The sequence below is a fragment of the Bos grunniens genome, chromosome 9 (assembly GCF_055505025.1).
Source record: "Bos grunniens cultivar Pamir isolate PY7600 chromosome 9, Bosgru_T2T1.0, whole genome shotgun sequence".
Lineage (NCBI taxonomy): Eukaryota > Metazoa > Chordata > Mammalia > Artiodactyla > Bovidae > Bos > Bos grunniens.
Window position 1 is genome coordinate 33,543,726 of NC_141173.1, and position 23,773 is coordinate 33,567,498.

A 23,773-nucleotide genomic window follows, 5' to 3' on the forward strand; every position below is an offset into this window, starting at 1 on the left:
GGTTTACTAAAAACAGCATCTCAGGCGAGCAAACCCCTTACCTATTTGCCAGTCCCAGGGCACCTTCAACAGCTCCTTGTGCTCCATTATCGCTCTGTGGATTGAAAGAAAGCAGAGCTGATGAGCAACACGGCCTTCTTTTGTCGTTGTTCACTAACCAGAGTTATACAAATCATGAAGCAATCAATTGAATTCCAAAAATAACTTTGGATCACACAGAGGCTAGTTTCATTAGGTAGCTCAGCCCAAGACTGGTTCCTGCAGACCCACCACCGTCCTTCTCAGCCAGGCTGCCTCCTAGCTTTCACTTCTCGCTCAGAAGCTTTCGCAAAAGTACATGGCGAGGTTTGAAAATTTCTGGGCTTGCAGGTTTAATCAGTTTTCTGATTGAGCACTCTCCAGGGCTGTGTTTCTCAAACTTAAATGTACAAAAATACCACCTGGAGAGGGTGTTAAAAAAAGTTTCCTGGGGACTTCCCCGGGGGTCCAGTGGTTAAGAATCTGCCTTGTAATGCAAGGGATGCAAGTTTGATCCCTGGCCAGGGAATTAAGATCCCACATGCAACTGAGCCTGTGCACCACAAGGAAGACCCAATGAGGCCAAAATTAAAATAAATAATAAGCCCCAAAAATGTCTGAAAAATAAAAAAAACAGTTTCCTGGACCCCACCCCTCCAGAGGCTGATTCAGTAGATCAGAGGAGGGCCCTTGGATGTGCATTTCTGACAAGTTCCCACGTAGTGCTAGTACTGCTGGCCAGAGAATTACACTCTGAGAACCACTGTTCTCAAAGAGGACCAGGAAGGGTGGATGGCCCCCCACCTGTGTCACTTTGGTTTTATTGCTCCCTTAACGTAACCCATTTGCCAAACACACTCAGACGCCTCTTCCATGATTTTGGCAGCAGTGTCTCTGAAGGGCTCCATCAGTTCTAACGGTCTATAACTGAAGCAGATGAGTGCTAGATCTCCGAAGATACTTTTTTTCGGATTCAAGAATAATAATCCATAAAATGAGCCATCCATCTACAAAATGTTGGTTACGAACCGTTGAACTAAGCAATTTCTTTTCTTCTTATGAAGCTGAAGTGCCAAATTTAGAAACTTTAAAATGCCATCATGTTTTCAAAATGAATCCCAAATAAATCTGTCTTAGAGAGTCTTCCCATCTCCTGGCCCTGTTTGCTATGGAGTCCCCCACCTGTATCTCAGGACACCAAAATTTGGAGAATTCTTGGAAAGAGCCTATTTGCAAAACGGATTTAAAGCGATGCCAGAAGAGCCTCCTTAAATAACTTCAGACACAGACGCAATGACAAAGAACCTGCTCGTAGAAAGTGATGTGGTGAAAATCAGAATTACTTGCGCTGCAGATAGGATTTGCTGAAATTAGACAGGAGGATATATTATGCTTCTTTATCTCTTACGTGAAGCTAAAATACATGGCCTTTATTGATGAAAAATTAGGCTTTGCTTGACACTTATTCCATAGCAACTTTTGAGCCGTAGTGAGTGATGACATATACTCCAAGGCCAGAATTACTGAAAGCTCGTTGTTTCTGACTTTTTGATGCTTAGTGAATGCCTGTGTTCTATCTTGACCCATTTAAGGAAAATGGAAACACTAAGTTTCTAGTTTCTAAGAGATGAATTTTTGTTGTTGCTGCTGTTTTCTTTTTTTTTTTTTGGCTGAGCCATGAAGCTTGAGGGATCTTAATTCCCTAACCAGAGATTGAACACTGGCCATGGCAGTAAAAGTCCTAACAACTGGACTGCCAGGAAATTCCCTAAGAAATGAATTGGAAATGTGGTTTCACTTGTGCAAACCCATGAACAATAAAAGAAATTATAAAAGGACAAATTTAAACTCTAAGTTTTCTAGTTGTGATTACTAGTAAAAGACTAGTATACTAGTTGTCACTAGTAAACAGAATGCCCTTTTTTGGAAGTGCATCAAATCATGGCATTTACACTTGGTTTTCCTATTCCTCTAAGTATTAATAAAACCTCATTGGCTGGTTTTGGAGAATCAATGTACTTTTAATGCTTTCTTATAAATTATCTTTAAAGTCCATTACATAAATTCACTAAAAATTCATTTAGTTTGGAAGAAATTTATTAATAAAGATACTGAGTTTTCAGATTTCATATGGGAGGTTGGTGACAGGTTTCTAGCTCTGATTTTTACAAAATAAAGTGAGCAGCCATAACCTAAGTGAAAAACATTTAAAAAATAAGCTCTAAGAGTGTCAACTGCCTGAATTTCTTGTTATTTTTTTACTCACAACTGAATTCCACTGAAAAATGCCCCGAACAGTCCAATCATTCCCAGGAATTCCACTCGGCTCAGAGTTCGGATGATGTATTCTTCCCAGACGTTAGAGATACCATACAGTGTGGCTCCTCCTAAGACCAGGAGATCCCCCACCAGCTTATTTTCCCCTAGGAATAGAAAAAGAAAAGGGAAGCTTTATTAAACTCTAACAAGAATTTGGCCCCAGCAAAATCAGCTTCCTGTGCTTATTCTGAGGCTTCCCTGGTGGCTCAGACTGTAAAGAATCTGCCTGCAATGAGGGAGACCTGGGTTTGATCTCATGGTTGGGAGGATCCCCTGGAGAAGGAAATAGCTACCCACTCCAATATTCTTGCCTGGAGAATTCATGGACAGAGGAGACCGGCCGTCTCATAGAGTCAGACACAACTGAGGAACTAACACACATGATTAGTCTATTCTGACATTTTTATAGAAGTTCTGTATTTTGCCTACTGAGATTAAGTGAAGTCTGTTTATGTGTACTTCAGATATGTTGTGATGTAAAAAGGTTGCTATGTCTACCCAGTAAGAAGTCTTCCCTAGCTAAGAGAGGGACTAGTTTCTTCTGGATTGTACTGTCTCGGAAGAGTCCCATGTCTTCTGTCCATGGGTTGAAAAGTTCATAGTCTGAAATGGACTATGGGTTGAAATTTTCAACTCCCCTAAAGTAAGCAACAGAAGAGTGAAAATACATGTGATTCATTATCACATCAATATTTTTCTTCTTTCATAAAAAGTATCTATTTGTTCTAAATTCAATTTTGGCTAGTTTTGGTTTATGTCCAATCTCTCATAAATTATGTACCCAACTATTTCCTATAATTAGGCCAACTCTTTCTACTCCAGGAAGTGTGAAGTCAGGGAAGGATAGTGGGAATCAGCAACCGGAGGCCTCATAGTAAGCTTGTACCCAAGTGGTCCCCAACTCTGACCTATGTAGTTGGCTCATGGGTGCTCAGTAGATGTGAAGTTCTGGGGCAGAAGAGGTGCAAGCTGGGGAGGGGACTCTGTCTACTGAGATTCTAAGGGAGAGACTCACCCTAGAGCTTAGCTGGAACCAATCTAAAACTACAGAACCAGATTATTTCTGTATAGTTGGGAGCACTGCCCAAGCTCCACAAAGAGGTTTCACATAAAATAATCTGGGTGGGGTATGGGGAGAGATCTCATGCCTCTCTGGTCACCTCCAGGGATATTTACTCCAATTAGTGTCACTTTTTCTAAGCCAAGTTCCACTCCTAGTAAGGATCAGAGAGAGAGAAGATAGCTTGAAAGGCTAGAGAGCTTGCTGGGGTCACTCGCAAGGGAATGGAGCTGAGAGTCTAGATCAGCAAGGGCTGGTAACCCTCACTGGGCTCCTGGAGAGCAGATGACCCAAGAACGTGATGACGTTCCAAGGAACCTCAGGGCTGTGTCCTGGGTGTGACTTCTGGGGAAATTAATATTGCTGTTACAGAGTAACCTGATTAATCTCTTTTTTAAATTTAATTTTTATTTTTTTTAACATCCAAAACATTTTGTATTGGGGTAGAGCTGATTAACAATGTTGTGATAGATATGGTAGATAGATAGATATGATACACACACACATATATGCACAATGGAATATTACTCAGCCATTAAAAAGGATGAAATAAGGCCATTTGCAGCAACACTGATGGACCTAGAGACTGTCTACTGACTGGAGTAAGTCAGACAGAGGAGAAATATCATATGACATCTTTTATATGTGGAATCGAAAAATAAATGATACAAATGAACTTACAAAACTGAATAATCTTTTTTAAATATACATTTATTTATTTTCATTGGAGGCTAATTACTTCCAATATTGTATTGGTTTTGCCATACATCAACATGAATCTGCCACGGGTGTACACGTGTTCCCCATCCTGAACCCTCTTTTATGTGTCAACTAGAAAATCATGACAGAACTCATAATTTTAAGGAGTTCATTTGAGGAATACCTGATAAAATAAAAAGCATACATTACTAAGATTATAAAATTATAATGAACATGATTCAGTCACTTTTCAAGAAGAGGTCATTTCAGAATCTTGTGGTGACATGGGGCCATTACTATGAATCTCAATTATTGTTGTATTAGTGAAGTGTGGAAATGCTGCTCGGTAGAATTCTTGGTTAATGAAATTAATTTTATATGAATGGATTCAGGAAAGTTGAATTATAATGCAACATTTTAATAGAAATTAGAGAAACATCAGTCCAGCTTTTAAAAGTCTTAAAATAAGGCTGCACTGTTTCCATGAATAGTCCCACCAGTCTTTTTCAAACTTCACATTTGTTTCATTATGGTCTATTCTGTTAAGCCTTTGACTATGTGGCATCTACTCCCTAGTACTTTGAATTTTTCAGTCATAATTTTTGTTAATAATGACACAATGATGTGTAACTGCAAGTTCAGAAGTATTTTCTAAGTTATTGGGGACAAAATGATTAAATACCATCTATTAATATTTTACCAGTAAATGTATTTATTAGTTTTTAAATCATTTGACAGTAGATACTTACACATAGAGCATGTGTGAAATTTTAGATGATTAAATATAATTGAACTAACCAGGACATGATTTTATCTAACCATATCATAAATGAAGTGTTTGATATAATACAATTTGTAGTTAACTGGAAATTATAACATGCCCTATTAACGCAATAGACATTTAACATGGTTGAGTCAGTTTTTCTGAATGTTCACAGGGAAAATTATATCAAGCAAATGTGTCATTTATGGGTGAAACCACAATGAGTGATAATGTTTTGCAGACTTGGGGTAAACGGACACACTTGAAATTATGAGGAGGCCATTCAAGCCCATGCCTTCTTTGTCTCCTCTGGATTTCACTCTCTTGTCCCTCTGTGAGTTTGAGTAAGCTCTGCAAGTTGATGAAGGACAGGGAAGCCTGGCATACTGCAGTCCACGGGGACGTAGAGAGTTGGACACGACTGAGTGACTGAACTGAACAGAACTGTACTTGTGTGTGGCCCTCACTGCATTCTGCTTCACGTCTGTTATTTGTTACCTTGCATGTCTTCCCTTCTCCCTGTTTTCTTCCACAATATGGTTGAAGGGTCTACCATGACTTACTTGGTTTTATATTCTGTGTAGTCCCTAGCACAGATTCTGGCGCATTGTAAGTTCTCAATAAATGCCTGAATGAGTTGAGCTGACAGAAAAGGTCTTTCTTTTTCCATCCCATGGTAAAGACGTTGAGTGGCGACATCTTTCAGCTCAGGTAGACATGGATTCTAATTGCCTCTCTCTCACTTAATACTTGTTGAACATGAGCAAGCTACAGAGTCTTTCTGACTTGAGTTTCCTTATTTGAAAATGAGGTTATGGTGAGGATACTGTAAAATAATGTCAATAAGACTTTAAAATGCAAAATAATGTAAAGTGCCTAGTATATTATCTGGAACTTATTAAGTGTTCGCTAAATGGTGGTTAAAAAGAGTGAATCAATCATTCTCTTTGAATAACCACCTGTCAGTTTGGATCGGCCGTTTCTCATTTTGGATTGCTTCTTAGTTCTAAACAACCTAGTCATAATTGCTTTGCAAGAATTGGTTTTCTTTATTAAAGTTCTCATTAAGTACTAGGAACACTAATTTTGGAGGGATACTTGTGTCTGTGTAGTAGAGAGAGAAGAGGGAATGTTATTTAAAATCACTACTTACCATTAGTTCAAGAATAAGTGGTGAATTAGAGATAGCATCACTGTCACAATGGCTATGAATCTGAGCAAACTCCAGGAGATAGTGGAGGACAGAAGAGCCTGGCGTGCCGCAGTCCATGGTGTGGCCAACAGCTTGACATGACTTAGCAGCTGAACAACAACATAGTCTTCTAGAGTGTTGTAAGTCTACTAATGAAATTTAGGAAAATGAAGCCATCTCACTGAACATTTTTGAGTTTTAAATGGAACCAACTGCTTTGTTTCTCTGAGACTCACTTGGCTTTAGCACAGAAAGCACTACATCTGGGAAACACCTCCATTCTGGACAACCTGGGACAGTCATTTGTCCTAATTTACTACAATTGAACAATAGTACAATTGAACAATTTTTTACAAGAGTCACAATTATGGAAAAATAAGTATTAAGTGGTGTAGCAGAAAGATTTCACATCCTATGACACAATTTTGTAGTGGTGTGCCCTTACACAAGTTTCTTATCTTCCCTGAGTCATGATTTCTTCAACTGCAAAAGTGAGAATAAAAATACTTTCTTTGCCTAATTAAGAGGATAAAATGAGATGATGCATAGGAAAGTACTTGGCATCAGTAAAACTATCATCTTCTAAAATTAAGATTAATTATCTAATTCCTTGAAAATATTTCCTCTCTTTTGAAATAAATATAAAGTTATATCTGGTAATAAAGAAAAGTGTCATTATGTTATCTAACATCTTTGATAAGTGAACTATAAGATACAATATAAATGCATTGTTATAGAAAGGAGATATTTTGAAGAGTAAGAAATACATTTTATGACAAGGATCTATTTTAATTGAGTTTTAATCTTAAATCTATTATTTTCTAACCTCCCCTTTTATTATATATTCATACATTTTCCAAGGAAAGTAGAAATATCATGGAAAAACCTCTTTGCCCTTATTACTAAATCATTTTTACACCCTCCAACACCTATCACTTTCTCAAGAGCCACTTTCTCACATGTCTTTCCCGCAGGTGTCAGTAAATGCAGAGCTGATCTGTTAGAGGAGGCTTGTGAGCTAGAGGAAGGTGGCAAAGAATGAATGCACATACTAGGCCCCCTGAGGTTCATGGACAAACTTGGAAAAGACATCGCCTTTTGAGTTCAGCCTGGGGGCACCTGTAGTAGGTGATCAGTTGTTCCCAAGACAAACATAAAACTGGAATGTGTTTTTGTTTCCGTCCCACTTTGTAGATCATTCTGCAGGCTCCAAGGCAGTCTCCACGGCCAATATCAAGAGTCCCTGAGGACCGATCTACTGTATAGACCTCTGCTCAGGGTTATGTGTCAGCCTGGTGGGAGTGGCGTTTGGGGGAGAATGGATATATGTTATATGTATGGCTGAGTCCCTTCACTGTTCACCAGAAACTATTACAACATTGTTCATTGGTTATACTCCAATACAAAATTGAAGGTTTAAGAAAAAATAAAGAGGTAACAGATCAAGTCAAGAAAAAAATGTCCTTGAGGACAGAATTTTAAAAATCCCAAGCTAAGGAGAACCATGGACTAGCAATATAAAAAAGACTAAGTCAGTCATCCTCTTTTTCTGCAAAAAGCTGTTGATAGAGTGATGACACGTTATATCGAGTTGAATGCCTGATTCAAGTTCTGGTGAGTGCTTGAAGGATTTTACAAAAGTTCTGGCTCTGGCTAATTAATGCAATTTAACCAACTCTTACAGTTAGGGTAACCAATGGAACATTTGTGATAATGATGCACATGAGGCTTATATTGTCTTCAAAACCAGTATGTTATTTTCTCTTTTCAGAATATTTCATATGATAGCTTAAGTTACTGCCTAATTTAATATTTTTAGAGACATAAGATGTGCCCAATCATTGTTTTATAAAATGTGCCCTTGGATCCTAAATTTGGGCTGCCCTCAGAACATCATGCTGTATACGTGGGCACCATTATGTGAGCATGGATGGTATTCAACAGTGATAAAATTCAATTCTGTTAAAACTGGGCCTTCATATGTTACAACAGGAATGAAGCTATAGGCCTTAAACAGTCACACCGAAAGATAAAACACTGCTCTCGCGCGTTTCATTCTTTTAAAAAATGACCACTTTAGAAAGACTCCCAAATGGACTTACTTTATTTTTCTTAAATAGTACTAGCTTTCCTAACACTTCACTTGAATAAAAAAAAATTTTTTTTACAGGATTAGTGAATACAACCTAATGAAATCAAATCAAGTCAGTTTAACATTGGGGCGTAAACGCTTAGATTTATTATGACAATTGTCTTCCTTGACTATGATGCAAAATGATGGCCAGGGTGAATGGGGAGGCTCGGCAGAGCAAAATGTTCATAAAGAAGAGCACCTGCTGCTTAGTCTGTGCTTACACAGTTCAAGCAAAGCTGAGAAAGGGTAATTCAATTGGGACTTTATGACAACCAGCCACATTGTATCAGACAAAAATACTGTCTCATTGGTTCAAAGAGATGATCTACACTGGGATCATGATGGGAATAGAGCAAAAACTAGCCTTTTCACGTAATACTTATCAGTATCCAATGGAACACTATTTCATAGAACAGAATCTGGGAAGAGCTGGTGCATGTGTTTTTAGCACATCTGTTGTGGTGGGGACTGATGGTGCTGTGTAAGCAGCATTTGGAAGGGCTAGAGACTGTCTCTTTTGCTCTGTGTTATACCTTCAGCTCCCAGCAATTTTTGCTGTTATACTTTCAGCTTCTAGCAATGCAGGAGAGGGAAGGAAGCCTTTTCTAGCCTCAGCTGTGTGACCTCGGGCAGTTCGTTTGGCTTCTCTGTGTCTTGGCATTTTTTGTGTCTTAAATACAGGGCTGCCAGACAAGGTCCCTTTCAGCCAGAAAATTCTATGGTGCAACTTAAAAACATAAATGATGTTCATTTCAGGTATTACCTATGACCTAGTCTCAGAGAGAAATGCCCCAATTTTAACTTTGTATCCCTAATTCCCTTGAGGAAAAGGCAATTCCAAACCGACAGAGCTGTACTTTTTATCCTGTTCCTGATGCTGACAAAGAAAATTGTTTTTGTTTTTGTTTTCCTGCCCTCTGAAACTTTCTGTAGCTTGAGGAATTGGGGTATATTTTAAAGAACTACACTGCTTTAAAAGTGATCCTCTAGAAAGCATTCTGGATCAGTGTTCCCCAGAAGAGCATAGCACTCTGATGAGTAAATGTTGAAGCTTACCGTGTGGGTCTACAAGGTAATTACCTGTGAAAGTGAAAGTGTTAGTCACTCAGTCGTGTTAGCTCTTTTCGAGTCCATGGACAGTACCTCGGTAGGCTCCTCTGTCCATGGAATTCTCCAGGCAAGATACTGGAGTGGGTAGCCCTTCTCCAGGGGATCTTCCCAACCCAGGGATCAAACCCAGGTCTCCTGTATTGCAAGCAGGTTCTTGACTGTCTGAGCCACCAGGGACTGCTGCCCAAAGCCCTCCCCTCAAACAAACAAACCAACAAAAAAGATGCATGAGGAGACTGAACTTGACTCTCCCTCATAAAAATATCGAGTATTCCTAATCTACTCTTCAAAGTTTAAGTAACCACGTGTAGGCCTATATGACTAGCTTCACCCAGTAATTTGAAAGCTCTGTCTTTCTCTGACTTGGGAGAGAAGGCATAGGCAGGTAGGGGGTGGGGATGGTCCCGGTGGCTCAGGAATGGCCTGACCCACTGAAACTGTCTCTAACCGCTGGTCTGGGGCAGGCAGCTTTAGCTTCCAGCACATGCTCCAAATGGGTCATGACTCCCAGCTTTAAACACAGTCTGCGTGTTTCTGAATTCCTGTAGAATGGGCATGAAAGCTGTGTTTTGCTCCCTTTGTTCACTCAGGAAACATATCTGAAGCACCTTCTATGTGCCACTCTCCTGGGTGTAAGGGAACAAACATGAGTAGGCCGCAGACACTAGGGCGCCCAGGTTCCTGGTTCGCACCATGAGCCACAAACGGCCCGTGTCTTGCCTTGGGCTCACCCACAGAGGCAAGTAACCTGGCGGACTGGAGACTCACCTGCTCCCTGGTGCCTGCCCACGAGCACGTCCGCGCCCGCCATGCAGCCCATCCCCAGGATGCAGACAACGATGCCGATGAAATGCACAGCCTTGTACCGGATCAGCAGGAAGAACCAGGAGAGCAAGATCACCACTGGGATCACAAAGCAGTCCAGGAGCTACGGCAGGCAGGGAGGGAAACAATAGTGGGGAGTTCAGAGGGAAGCTTTCCATTCGACGGAAACTGTGGGAAAAATGATTCTCTCGGCAGAGAGGACATTTTCCCTGAATCTGAGTTTTTGGGAAGACCCAGAAATGATGAAATTAAAACAGACTCTGAAACAAATGACATGAACTTTACTTAAACCCAAGCCTTGAAGAAAAGCAGAGAAGGCGAATCAATAAGTCAGGCTGGTGGTGAAGATTCTCCTGCCCCCATGGTGTCAGGGCAGCTCAGCTTTCATCTTCCTTAGCACCCAGGCTGACTCCATGGAGACACTCAGACGTGGAGAGAATAGACAGAGCCATTTTAGATGGTCCCAGAACTCTGGAAGCAGATGTGGGAATGGGAGGTGAAGGAGCAGTGGTCATATACTAGTCTATGACCTATTAGGATCTAAACAGAAGTTGAACTTCATTTCTCCCGGAGCTTTCTCCCCACTACCAATAAAAATTACTTTAGTCTGTTTTAATCTGTCACTCTTTATAGGAAAAAAACCTAAATATAAATACAAATATTAGTCTCAAAAGTTTACAAATACTTAAAAACTACTGTAAAAAAAAAGTAAAAAAGGAGAGAGAGAAAAGAAAGCAGAGTATTAAGAAATCTTTGATTTCATTTCTTATATATTTTGCACAAATAGTGAGATTCCATCTGACAAGGAAGCCCTAAGAGATGGTGGAGAGTTTGTCCCTGATCATGTAGAAAGAGAACCTGATGGAATGAGAAGACCCCTGTGTTGGGAGCCAAAAGACCTGAATTTGAGTACTAGATCCTTACTTCGAGCAGTATGACCTTGGGCAAACCACAAACTCAGGAAGCCTCAATTTCCTATTAGTATAAATGAAGACTATCTCTAAAGATCATTGTGAAGTATGAAAATAACCCATGTGAAACCATTTTATAAATTCTGAGGGCCCCAATTCCAGTCTATGCCCTGCTTTCAAACACGATGCTCTGGACTCCACAGAACTGGTTGTCTCGACCACCTTCTGGTAAGATGCAATGACCTCTGGACACTCCATGAGAGGCACATCCACTAGACTCATGGATGGCTCCCAGGACTCCAGACTCCATGTACTAAACAAGAAAAAATGAGGAACTGGTGATCCGGTCTCAGGGCCCAGTATAGCTCCTCTGCTAGAATCCTAAACAGGTCACCCTACCACCCAGTAACCAGATTCAGGGCAGTGGTCATTAATACCCCTTCCCTTTTACTGTCTACATCCTATGGATCACAAACCAAGAGTCCTTCCCTCTTACTGTCTACATCCTGTGGATCGCCAAATTCTGCCAGCTCATCTTCTAAACAACCTCTCAAATCTACTCTTATCACTTCTGCCACATAGACTGGACCAGCATCCTCTCCCACCTGGAGCAAGCCCTTCCTTCCTGCCTCAGGGTCTTCATTCATGCATTTCCTTCCTTCTGGATTGCTCAACCAGTTCTTGAAGACCTGCCTCCTTCTTCAGGCCCACACCTATATAATGCCTCCTCAAACAACCCCTAGGGTCCCTAGGCTAGGTCAGCTTCTAGTTAATGATTACCTTGCATTCTATACCTCTCCTTTACAGTGTCAATTATAATAATTCACAATTAATATGGAATTATTGCCATAATGTCTGACTTCCCCACTAGTCTGGAGGTCCCTGAGAGCAGGACTACATTTCTAGCACCCAGAGTTCTGCTGGGCTCATGAGATGCATCCAATAATAGTTACTGAACAAATACATACAAGGATTTTTAATAATCAGTAACATCAAAATCCGGTCTCCAAGACTCATTAAAGGCTGAAAAATGTTTGTATATTTCCTAAGCACCCCTGACCATCAGAATAGCTTTTTGGCACTGTAAACAATTCTTGGGATCTTTACTGTCTATAAAGCTTTTTGTGACCTGGACAGACTCTCATGCTTCTCTGTGTTGCAGTCATCTCCTCTGCAGAATGGAGAAAGCAGTCAGAAGAGTAAGTTGTCCCTGAGGTTACTGGGAAACGTTAATACTGAGCTGCACCTTGATGGACTAGGGGCTGAGTCCAGAGGTCATAGAACTCTGGGAGGGGATGAGTACAGGGATGAAAGCTGGAGGATTGGCAGTCCAGCATACAGTCCCTCATTGCACAGTTAATTGTCAAGTTAATGATAACTACTTGATGTGATAAAATTAAGAAGGCAAGTTTTACAACTGGCCTCAAATACCATTTGTTAGGAAATTTGAGTTTGCCAGTGAAAATCCTTCACTGGGCATAAAACAGTTGGTGTTTTGCTTTTAAAATTAGAAATGATTGACTCAACAGTTAAAATATCTAGCTGCATGCTCCACACCTGGGATTTCATTATCTGGCTGCAAGCCCTCAGCCAGTGAAGCTGAAGGCTTCCAGGCTTGAACGGTGGACAGCAAACCAGGCCACCATCCAGTCTTTGAGGAGGGCTCAAGTGAGCTTTTCTGCTTCTCAGTGTCATCAGAAATCCCAAAGCACTCAATTAGTCCTGGCATCTGTTCCCTTAATGAGCTGAGCTAAAAAATCTGTACTATGAGTGTCAGTTGGTCCTATGGGTAGGGAGGACTTTTAGAAAGAAGAGAAGATGAAAGAATACTACAGTACAAGCCAGGGTTTCTGGCACATTTCAGCTGGGAACCTTGGTGCCTAGCATACAGTAGGGATCAATAATGGGTGACTAATGAACCAAAGGATGGATAGGCATTTGGTATCCCTGACTGTCAGAAGGAACATTAGAGGTAACCCAGGCTGCTTCCGGCATTGGGAGTAGGACAGTTCCTCATTTTGCAGGACAGCCCCATGCTCTCTGCAGGGCATTTAGCATCCCTGGGCTCTGGTCACTAAAAATGTTGTTGTTCAGTCTCTCAGTCTTATCCAACTCTTTGTGACCCCATGGACTGGAGTCCATTCTTCCCTGTCCTTCATCTCTCAGAGTTTGCTCAAACTCATGCTCATTGAGTCAGTGATGCCACCCAACCATCTTATCCTCTGTCGTCTCCTTCTCCTTCTGCCTTCAATCCTTCCCAGCATCAGGGTCTTTTCCAATGAGTCAGCTCTTCACATCAGGTGGCCAAAGTATTGGAGCTTCAGCTTCAGCATCAGTCCTTCCAATGAATATTCAGGGTTGATTTCCTTTAGGATGGACTGGTTTGATCTCCTGTAGTTCAAGAGACTCTCAACAGTCTTCTCCAACACCACAGTTCGAAAACATCAATTCTTTGGCACTTAGCCTTTTTTATTGTCCAGCTCTCAGATCCATACATGACTACTGGAAAAACCACAGCTTTTACTATATGAACCTTTGTAGGCAAAGTAGTGTCTCTGCTTTGTGATATGCTGTTTAGGTTTGTCATTGCTTTTCTTCCAAGGAGCAAGGGTCTTTCAATTTGATGGCTTCAGTCACTGTCCACAGTTATTTTGGAGCCCAAGAAAATAAAATATGTCATTGTTTCCATTGTTTTCCCATCTATGTGCCATGAAGTGATGGGACCAGATGCCATGATCTTAGTTTTCTGAATGTTGAATGATTCAGTTTTCTGAATGATTCTTAGTTTTCTGAATGAGTTTTAAGCCAGCTTTTTCACTCTCCTCGTTCACCTTCATCAAGAGGCTCTTTAATTCCTCTTCACTTTCTTTCATAGGGGTGGTATCATTATGGCAGAAATGTTGAGCAGCTAGTTGCAATTTCGGTATTCTTGCAGGAGATGATCACAGGTCCTTCTGCTCTGCCATCTTGATGATCATGGAAAAGTGGAGACTTATTTTTAGTAAATAAGTGCTCCTAAAAAAAAAAATGTTCCTATACAGGTGGCACCAGTGGTAAAGAACCTACCTGCCAATGTAGGAGACATAAGAGAAGCAAGTTTGATCTCTGGGTGGCAGAGTTGACACATGGCAACCCACTCCAGTGTTCTTCCTGGAGAATCCCATGGACAGAGGAGCCTGGAGGGCTACAATCCATAGGGTCACAAAGAGCTGGACATGACTGAAGTGACTTAGCACACAGCACACATTTACAAGTGCCCCTCGGAGGCAGTATCTCCCCAGTTTAGAATCACAGAATCCTTTATTTAAAAACAAGATTCAGAAGTTTCAACAAGTGAAGTGACGTGCTCCAGGTCACTCAAACGGCTGATACCAGAGACAATCCTGTCCTGATTTTTTTAAACCATATTTTAATGAAAGTCAGTGACACAAATTGCTACAGGTGGGAGATCACACCACTGTTATCTGTAACTAGAAAGAGAGAAAAAGATACATTTGGGAGTTGCTGTTAGTAAACAGGCTATTATTTTTTTTACCGATTTTTGTCTCCAACTTTTCCCCTGTGGCTTTATCACATAAAACATACTGACAAAATAATTTTCCAATAGATTTCTGGTAGCTTAACTCCTTAGCAAAGTGGTTGTTAGCGTAATAATAGAGAGCAGCATTGTAACATATGCTCACAACTGGGACTGCTAAAGCAGAAAAAGAAGTGAAAAACTAGTAGATTTACCTTTCTTTGCATACATTTCTACATCCAAATGGAAATTATAAAATATCAATACCAAAAAATAAACAAATGAATACTATTTCATAACCATCTTACAACTCTGAAAAATCTCAAAGAATGTGAAGAACTTTAGAAAGAGAAGTTCATTACCTCTTAGATTTATATAGTATCATTCCCTTCTAAAGATACAAGCTAGTTTTGCTCTTCTATGTCAGTAATCCTTAAGTGATACCTGCCAGTGAGGTCTACAACCCCAAGTTATCTGATTCCATTGATGAGGTACTGAGGCACACCATGCTTAGTGGCTGAAACAAATTCTCTGAAGTTATTACGATAATACCCGGATTATTTTTATTTTGAGCTTGGTAGTCTTAAATATTTCCTTAGGATAGATTCCTGGCAGGAAACTACAGAGTTAAAGTTTGAATTTTCCTTGTGGCTCAGATGATAAAGAATCTGCCTAAAATATAGGTGGTTTGTGTTTGAACCCTGGGTTGGAAAGATCCCCTGGAGAAGGGAATGGCTACCCACTCTAGTATTCTTGCCTGGAGAATTCCATGGACAGAGGAGGTTGGTGGGCTACAGTCCATGGGATCACAAAGAGTCTGACATGACTGAGTGACTAACACACACACACACAAAGTATACATTTTAAAAAACTATGGATGCATATTGCCTTTTTTCCCCCAGGAAATTAGTGGCTACTTGAGCTTCCCTTGTGGCTCAGATGGTAAAGCGTCTGCCTACAATGTGGGAGACCCGGGTTCAACCCCTGGGTCAGGAAGATCTCCTGGAGAAGGAAATGGCAACCCACTACAGTATTCTTGCCTGGAAAATCCCATGAATGGAGGAACCTGGTAGGCTACAGTCCATGGGGTCAAAAAGAGTCAGACATGACTGAGCGACTTCAGTTCAGTTCAGTTCAGTTCAGCTGCTCAGTCGTGTCCGACTCTTTGCGACCCCATGGACTGAAGCACGCCAGGCTTCCGTGTCCATCACCAACACCCAGAGTTTGCTCAAACTCATATCCATCAAGTCGGTGATGCCATCCATATATCTCATCCTCTGACGTCCCCTTCTCCTCCTGCCTTCAATCTTTCCCAGCATCAGGGTCTTTTCCAGTGAGTCAGTTCTTCACATCAGGTGGCCAAAGTATTGGAGCTTCAGCTTCAGTCCTTCCAATGAATATTCAGGACTGATTTCCTTTAGGATTGACTCCTTATTTGTTTTACTTACTTGTCCACTTACTACTTAGTAACTACTTACTACTTAGTGAGAGAGTCATTTCCTACGCAGGTTGATAAGGAGTCTAGAGGTCCTCAAAGAGAGAGGGGTCTGGAATTCTCAAGAAGGAAGAAAGGACAAATCTTTTTTTTCTTTCTCTACATTCCTTAGGATTATATAACAAGGATGTATCCTGCCTGAGGACAGTCTCTGGATTACACCTTCTGGCTAATTCTGTTCTCTTAAAATGTAAATTATGGGAGTAGGTCTGGTGAGGTCTTTACAATCTCCAGACATTCTTTGGATTCATTGGAGAGTATATAACTTCATTGCTAACACTAGCAAGCCGGTACTCTTTCTGCCCCCTTCTGATGCGTATGTCAGAAGCTTTCTCTATCTCCTTTATACTTTAATAAAACTTTATTACACAAAAGCTCTGAGCAATCAAGCCTCGTCTCTGGCCCTGGATTGAATTCTTCTCCTCCCAGGGTCAAGAATCCCGGTGTCTTCGCGTGATTCAACAACAACCTTCCATTAGTAAGTACTTACTTGTCCACTTACTACTTACTACTTAAGTGGCTACTTACTTGCCCACAATTAGCAGACAAATACAAACTAAGATGAAAGAATTTCATTTGCTTTGCAAAGTAAAAATAGGTATTCCCAGTTTGTACTTATAGATGTAAAAACTCAGCATGGCTTGTAACTTATCATCAAAATATGAGCCTTAAATACCTTCGGAAAAGCTGACAATAGCATTATGTTTTCACTCTGATAAAATGTCTGTATTTAGAGGCTGTATTTTGGGTCTAAATTGCTCCATGTACTGTTTTCTCCTTTAATATTGGATGCTTGTGGTCATGTCTCCTCACCTTTGGATTCTATCTGGCAGAAAATAATAGCTTGATCCATGTGGAACGGTCATTTTTGTAGGTAAAAAAAAATGACAATTTCAATATTGACAATTTCACATAGTTCACCTAAGAGATGCAAGGAACCAAGTAGAGATGAGACCCCACACTGTATTAACTTTAGACTTGGATTACAGAAGCAGTGTTGCCTCCTATCTCCCACTCCAATTTTAATTTAGCTTAAAATTTCTTATGGGCTTCCCAGGTGGCTCAGTGGGTAGAGAATCCACCTCCAATGCAGTAGACACAGGAGACTTGGGTTCAGTCCTTGGGACAGAAAGATCCCCTGGAGGAGGGTATGCCAATCCACTCTAGTATTCTTGCTTGAAGAATCCCATGTACAGAGGAGTCTGGTGGGTTACAGTCCACGGGGGTTGCAAAAAGTTGGACACGACTGAGCATGCATGCAAACTTTCTTAGGCAGATACAATGGAGTAAAGGGTCCTCAAGTCTTGGACCCTGTCTCAGGGGTCCTTCCAGCAAAGAACAGTTGTTACCAATCCATAAAGCAGGCAAAAATGAAAGAATTTGAAGACAGCTTGTTTCCTCCTTTTTGTTTAAGGCACGTCTGAAGCGACTTAGCAGAGAAAGCAGAGAGAGAGAAGGCATACCACCACCACCAAGTGGTAAAGTCCCCCGCTGGATACTGAATTAGCTATTTCCCGTCTGGCTGGAGCAAGAAGGAATGGGCAGAGAGGAAGAGACTCCTCCCAGTGTCCCAGCATCGGAAGGGAATGAATGTCTTCCCTGGCCTCCTGGGTGGTATGACGGGGAGAGGAGAAAAGTCCCTCGACGTTCCTTCCCTACCTCCACTTGGTTTGGGTGACATCTATCTTCACATAAAAGTTCTTGATTGAAAATCTACACATCATAGTATTAGGCGTGAAAATCTCTGGAAGAAGAAAATCAGAATCTATACAAATAAAATGTTAATAATGGCTATCTTTGAATAGGATCACTGAGACTTCATACATCCCTCCCCCAAATTCTCTGTGGTTTCCAAATTTCCTCTCGTGTGCATATAGTACTTTCAAAATACATAAAACAACACCTGTTATGAGAGTGTAAACAATCTACAAGAGTCAGATCAGTCTTTCTCTAAGGAAGCAAACGGTTTTAAAAAACAAAAAGTCATACAAATATGCCCCAATACCCAACTGCTCCCATCCCAGGAGAGCATAATGAGGAGGTGACCTCATCCCTCTTTCTAATTCTCTCCACCCAAAAGAGACTCCTCCGCCCGCCTTCAGTTCCTCATTAACACTCCCCTCCGGCTATGCACAGGGCTCAGCGTTCTGCACGTGGCCCAGCTGTCAGAGGCTAAACCTGAGGCAACTGGTAGGTGATTCCAGGAAAGAGAACATTTCCTCTCTCCCTGCCTCTGCTCCTAATTGGCAATCCTCCCATGTTTCTAAAAGTGATGTATATTATAAATTCATCTCCGGTGAGTAAAACTGAATCCTTAACAGGGAAGGATCTTAAAAAAGACAAACTTCAGTAACAGACACAACAAAAGTCCTCTTTTAGCTGACAGTCCAGCTGAAGAGAGCGGGATATAATTTGGGAAATGCACACTCACACGCAGTCAAGAACAATTTGATTCAGGGGCCTCGACATGCAGCCAGGCCAGAAGCATTTGAAAACTCAAATACAGTTCCAGGGAGCAGTATTTTTCATCTGGAACAGACTTCTCTGGTAGATACCCTGACCTCCTCCACCCACACCAGATTTTTTTCTTTCGAGGACTGTTGTATTCATAACATCTCGACCCTCACTAACCCCAAACCTTAGGACTTAAAGTTTAGGTATTACTGCCTTAAAATGTCCATAATGGATGAAGCCATGTTTCCATCAAGTTGCCCAGGAGATCTGAACTAATAAAACGTGTCATTATGATGACTATATGACAGTCATTTCCCAGCAAATGTCCTATTTTCAGAATTTAGAAAGAGATTTTCACTAAACTATCTTTCTTGTTTCTATTGATAAGGATTTCAATGTGTGAATTTTATGTTTCTTTGTGTAATTCATCAGAACTTCCTACTTGTTAAAAATATCTTATTTTACTTTTACGGCCTCAACTCTTAAAGACAAAAGAAAGATACTACCATGCACTAAAAATCTAGGTGACCACTGGAGCATCTCTTTAGGTGTTCAGTCATAGTGCGATTCTTTGAGACTCCATGGACTGTAGCCTGTCAGGCTCCTCTGTCCATGGAATTCTCTAGGCAAGAATACTGAACTGGGTAGCCATCTCCAGGGGGTCTTCCCAACCTAGGGATCAAACCCGGGTCTCCTGCATTGCAGGCAGATTCTTTACTGTCTGAGCCACCAGGGAAGCCTGTATCTTCTGGTGGTCATCTAAAAATCTGGGACAAGCACCTAAAGATACAGGTAATTAGGAAGATACGTGCTCTCTAGCTCTGCTGCATGGAAATCTTTCTTGGGTGAGAGTGGAGCTTTCCCACAGGAAAAACTCCCACAAGTGAGCATCACTAGAGCTTTAATCAGATTTAAAAACAAGCTCTGACTGTCAAACTGGATTCTAAAAGCAGAAAGCAAGAAATTAACATTTCCTGAATGCCTATCATATACCATAGGTGCAAGGCCAGTTCTTTCCCCCCATTTTACAGATGAGGAAACAGTGCTAAAGATAACAGGTAACTTACTTGAAGCCCCATAACAGAGTCAGAGCCAGCGTGTGGTCCCAGGTCTGCCCTTCTCACACAGACTGAGCTTAAGCAGGCAAGGTCTAGGTGCCGTGCTGTGCTTAGTCGCTCAGTTGTGTCCGACTCTTGGTGACCCCATGAACTCTGTCTATGGAGATTATTCAGGCAAGAATACTGGAGTGGGTTGCCATGCCCTCCTCCAGGGGATCGTCTCAACCCAGGGATCAAACCCAGGTCTCCTGCATTGCAAGCAGATTTTTTAACCATCTGAGCCACCAGGGAAGCCCTCTAGGTGAAGTAGAAAGTACATAAGATCCAGTTCTTATAACAACAGTCTAGGCTGGCTCAGCCTCAACTCGATCGAGCAGGTTTGTACGTTCTCTCTTATGTCGAGAGCCCTCTAGGAGAGAGGCAGACTCCTAGAGTACTGAAAAAATAATCACTAGTTGTCTGCATTTCTCATACGAAAGAAGGTGAACGGTATAAGAAAAGTGTACGAGAATCAGAACTGTTTCTTTTTAGTGATGGGTTTCTGATACTGTGTAGCTACCTTGAGTGCTTTTGGAGAAGTGCTTGCCTTAAGTCATTCAAGCACTATGAACTCGTATTTCTTATTTATGGAATTCATGAACATAAGAACATGAACAATAACATTAAAGAAAGTACACATTTCAAAGCACATATTGAAGGAAATGAACGTTTTCTGATAAAATATTAATTTCCCATTAATTTTGCATTACTCGTGATTCTTCCCAGCATTAAAACAGCAGGGAGAAACAATTTCAAAAGCTAGAGGAAAGAATCGTGTACCTTTGGGGATCTATCTCTAGGTCTAACTCAACTATTCCAGGTTTTATTTAAAAAAAAAGGTGAATGTTACCTTATACTTGTCACTGGGCTTCCTTGGTGGCTCAGATGGTAAAGAAGGTGCCTGCAATGCAGGAGACTCAGGTTTCATCCCTCGGTTGGGAAGATCCCCCTGGAGATGGGATCCCCCTGGAGAATTCCACCAGAGGAGCCTGGTGGGCTACAGTCAGCAGGTATTTATTTACTGCTTACTGCACGCTCAGCATTGCTACAGGTGCTGGGCATGACCCAAACACTCTATATGGAGATTCAAGTAGACAAATGTCGATAGGCACACAGGTCTCTCCTCCGGTTCATGGCCAGTGTCTTCCCTTAAGGACTTCCTGGCACTGAAGGAGATTCTGCCCTCTGTCCCTTAGGACCTTCCCTCCCTGCACTCCTCTTGGGTCCCCACCCTGCTCTCACTGCTGCCTGTTTTCCTTCACCATATAGACACACCCAGTCTCACCCTCAATGCCCAATTGCTCTGCAGCTTTTTATCTTTCCCTCTTCACAGCCAGGCTTCCTGAAAAATTAATCTACAGTCTGTTCCTTGTATCTGGGCCCCATCCATTCCTCAACCTCATTGACACCGACCACGGCTTTTGCCGTGATGACCAAAGCTTCACCGCACGTTCACTCTGGACTAACCTTTTCCGCAGCATTTGGCGTTATTAACTACTTGCCCTCGAGTCCCCCTCTTTCCTGTTTCTTTTTCCTCCTCCCTCTCTGGCACTTCCGTCTGACTTCTTGTGGACTTATTTTATTCTTTCTGTCCCTTATAGTTGGTGTGTTTGAGGTTCAGTCCTTAGCTCTCCCATTTCCATTTTCTAGGTACTCTCTGGTTCTCACCCAACTCTGACTTCCTTTCCTGCCAAACTACTTGAGAAGAGTTGCATTCAGCCACGGTCTCCATCTCTTTGATATCCATTCAACCTCTCAACTCAAGGCAGTCTGGGTTCTGTTGCCCAAACACCATCAAAATTGCTCAAAAACACAGCCCCTGTTTCTGAACCAGGCAGAGACATCGCAGTCCTTCCCTTACCCAGTGCAGCATCTGATGTTCTCTCCTTCTGCTGGCTCTTACCTGTCACGCCTGCCTCTGCCTCCCATTTCTTCTCTCATGGTTCCTGTGTTCCTGGTCTGTGGGCCCCTAGATCTACTCTTACCTTCTCAAATGCTATCTTCTCAGGACTTTGTCATAGTGTCTCATCTCAACTCTCTACATTTACCCTGCAAGATTTCACCTATTTGTTCTGGCTTGAAAAGTCGTGTCTATACTGGTGACTCCCAGATCTGCATCTCCAATCTGGATCCAGCTCTACACTCCAGAGCCATGCAACCTCCTGATGATCAGGTGTGGAGGTACCAGGAATGCCTACCGCTCAGCATGGCTCACCCAGGTGCCCAGACTGCTCCTCCCTCACCTGAGTCTTCCCTGGGTGAATGGAATCACTAGGAACTTAGCATGTCTGGTGCTGAGGGGGTCACTCCTTCCTTCTTAAGATAACAGTCTTGGCTTGCTTCCAGATTCTCCTCTTAGCACATTGTTCCCCTTGCAGCCTACTTTCTTCCATTTATACTCACTCCACTGGTGATCTAATCAGACCATGACTTTCAGCACCTTCTATAGGAAATGACTTCAGATCCTTCCAATCCCACCTCTCTCCTGAACCAGAGACATAAACCTAGTTGCCTCTACTGAACTCTGCTTGGATGCTCACAGGAAGCTCAGACCTGCACAGCCAGAAAGAACCCTTGACTTTCTGCTCCACACCAGCTAGTCTCCAGTCTTGTTCATCTCATCCCATGACACAACCCAGCAGCTCAGGCCATCAATTAAAGCATCATTCTTAACTTTTCCTGTTCTGTCAGACTTTCCCCATGACTCTTCCTTTTCTCTCAAACTTTCCCCATTCCTCCATTTAAACATTTAGAAAATCCTGATGGCTTTGTCTTATCAATGTACCCGACTATCCCTAATCACCTCCACAGTTGGCAGTTGGCTTCAAGTTCCCATTACCACCAATTTCCTTTCTTTTCTTTTCTTTTTGGCCACCTGCTTGACATGCAGGATCTTATTTCCCAGACCAGAGACTGAAGCCGTACACCCCGCAGTGGAAGTTCAGTGTCAACCCCTGGACCAGGGATTTCCCCTGCCCCCACCATCAGCTTTCAGTTGTGGCCTCCTGACTGTCTAAGCAGATTGACTCGTCCTCCTATGTAATCAGTCCTCTGTGAGCAGCCACGGCCAGAGCAATCTCAAAATAGAAATGAGTTCACGTCAATCCCCTGCTCTGAACATGCTAATGATTTTCCTTAGAACAAAGTCAAACTCCTTGCCTTGACTTACACAGTCCTAGCATCTGGCCCCTCCCTCCTTCTCAGTGTCATCTCTTACTATTATTAACCCCGTTCACTCCTTCCATTTCTTAAATATGCGTGCTTAGGACTCTCACCCTTGTGCTGTTCCCCGCATATCTTTACATATCTCACTCCCCTGCATTCTAGTGGGAGAGACAGAATAAAAACTAAGCATGACTTGGCAGGGAAGCATCATGAGGGTAAGAGTCCTGTCTTCTTCATGCTATATGTCTAGCATCATGGAAAAGTATATCTAATATGTGCTGTGCTAAGTTGGTTCAGTCACGTCTGACTCTTTGCAACTTTATGGACTGTACCCCACCAGCCTCCGCCATCGATGGGATTCTCCAGGCAAGAATACTGGAGTGGTTTGCCATGCCTTCCTTCAGGGGATCTTCCCAACCCAGGGATTGAACTTGTTCTTGTCTCTTACATTTCTTGCATTGGCATTTGGGTTCTTTACTACTAGTGCCACCTGAGAAGCCCCTTACTTATAATATAGGCTCAATAAATATTCGAAAAATATTTGAGTGACTAAAACAGATTGATCCTTCTTTTTCACCCACACATTAAATAAGTTACCAAATGCTGTCTGTTTAGCCACCTAGATATCTCTAGAATCCCTTGTCCTGTCCTGTCTGCCCCTTCCTCGTTAGGACATGTGACTCTTTCTAAACTGTACATCTTGTCATGCCATTCCTACACTAGCAACATTCAAGGTTAAGCCCAAACTCTCTGATGTGTCTTATAAGCCCCTTTGTGATTTGTCACCAGTTACCTCTTCATTCTCTTCTTTGACTATGTCTTTCTTCAAAATGCCTTCAAGCTAAGACATTTTTAGTTCCTTAACATGCTATGGTCTTCTCATGTCTATTTCTTCTTGGCTCACTCAGTCTTCTTTCAGAGCTCAGACAATACTTCCTCCAGGAAGCTCTCTCTCATTTCCTAAGTAGAGATCAGACACCCCCTTCAGGGTCTCCCGGAGAAAGAAATGGCAAC

At 41.9% G+C, this 23,773-nt stretch overlaps 1 protein-coding gene across 2 annotated transcripts in view; it reads right to left on the minus strand.

Annotated features, from left to right (window-relative positions):
- Positions 1–23,773, minus strand: part of SLC35F1 (solute carrier family 35 member F1) — a 425,332-nt gene that overhangs the window by 46,729 nt on the left and 354,830 nt on the right. For both annotated transcript variants that reach the window (XM_086317142.1, XM_086317143.1), the window contains exons 4-6: positions 10,064–10,223; positions 2,285–2,441; positions 42–94 (exon numbers count right to left, since the gene is read on the minus strand). In XM_086317142.1, the coding sequence (XP_086173268.1) occupies positions 42–94; positions 2,285–2,441; positions 10,064–10,223 (370 nt within the window). The remainder of the gene's footprint in view (positions 1–41; positions 95–2,284; positions 2,442–10,063; positions 10,224–23,773) is intronic.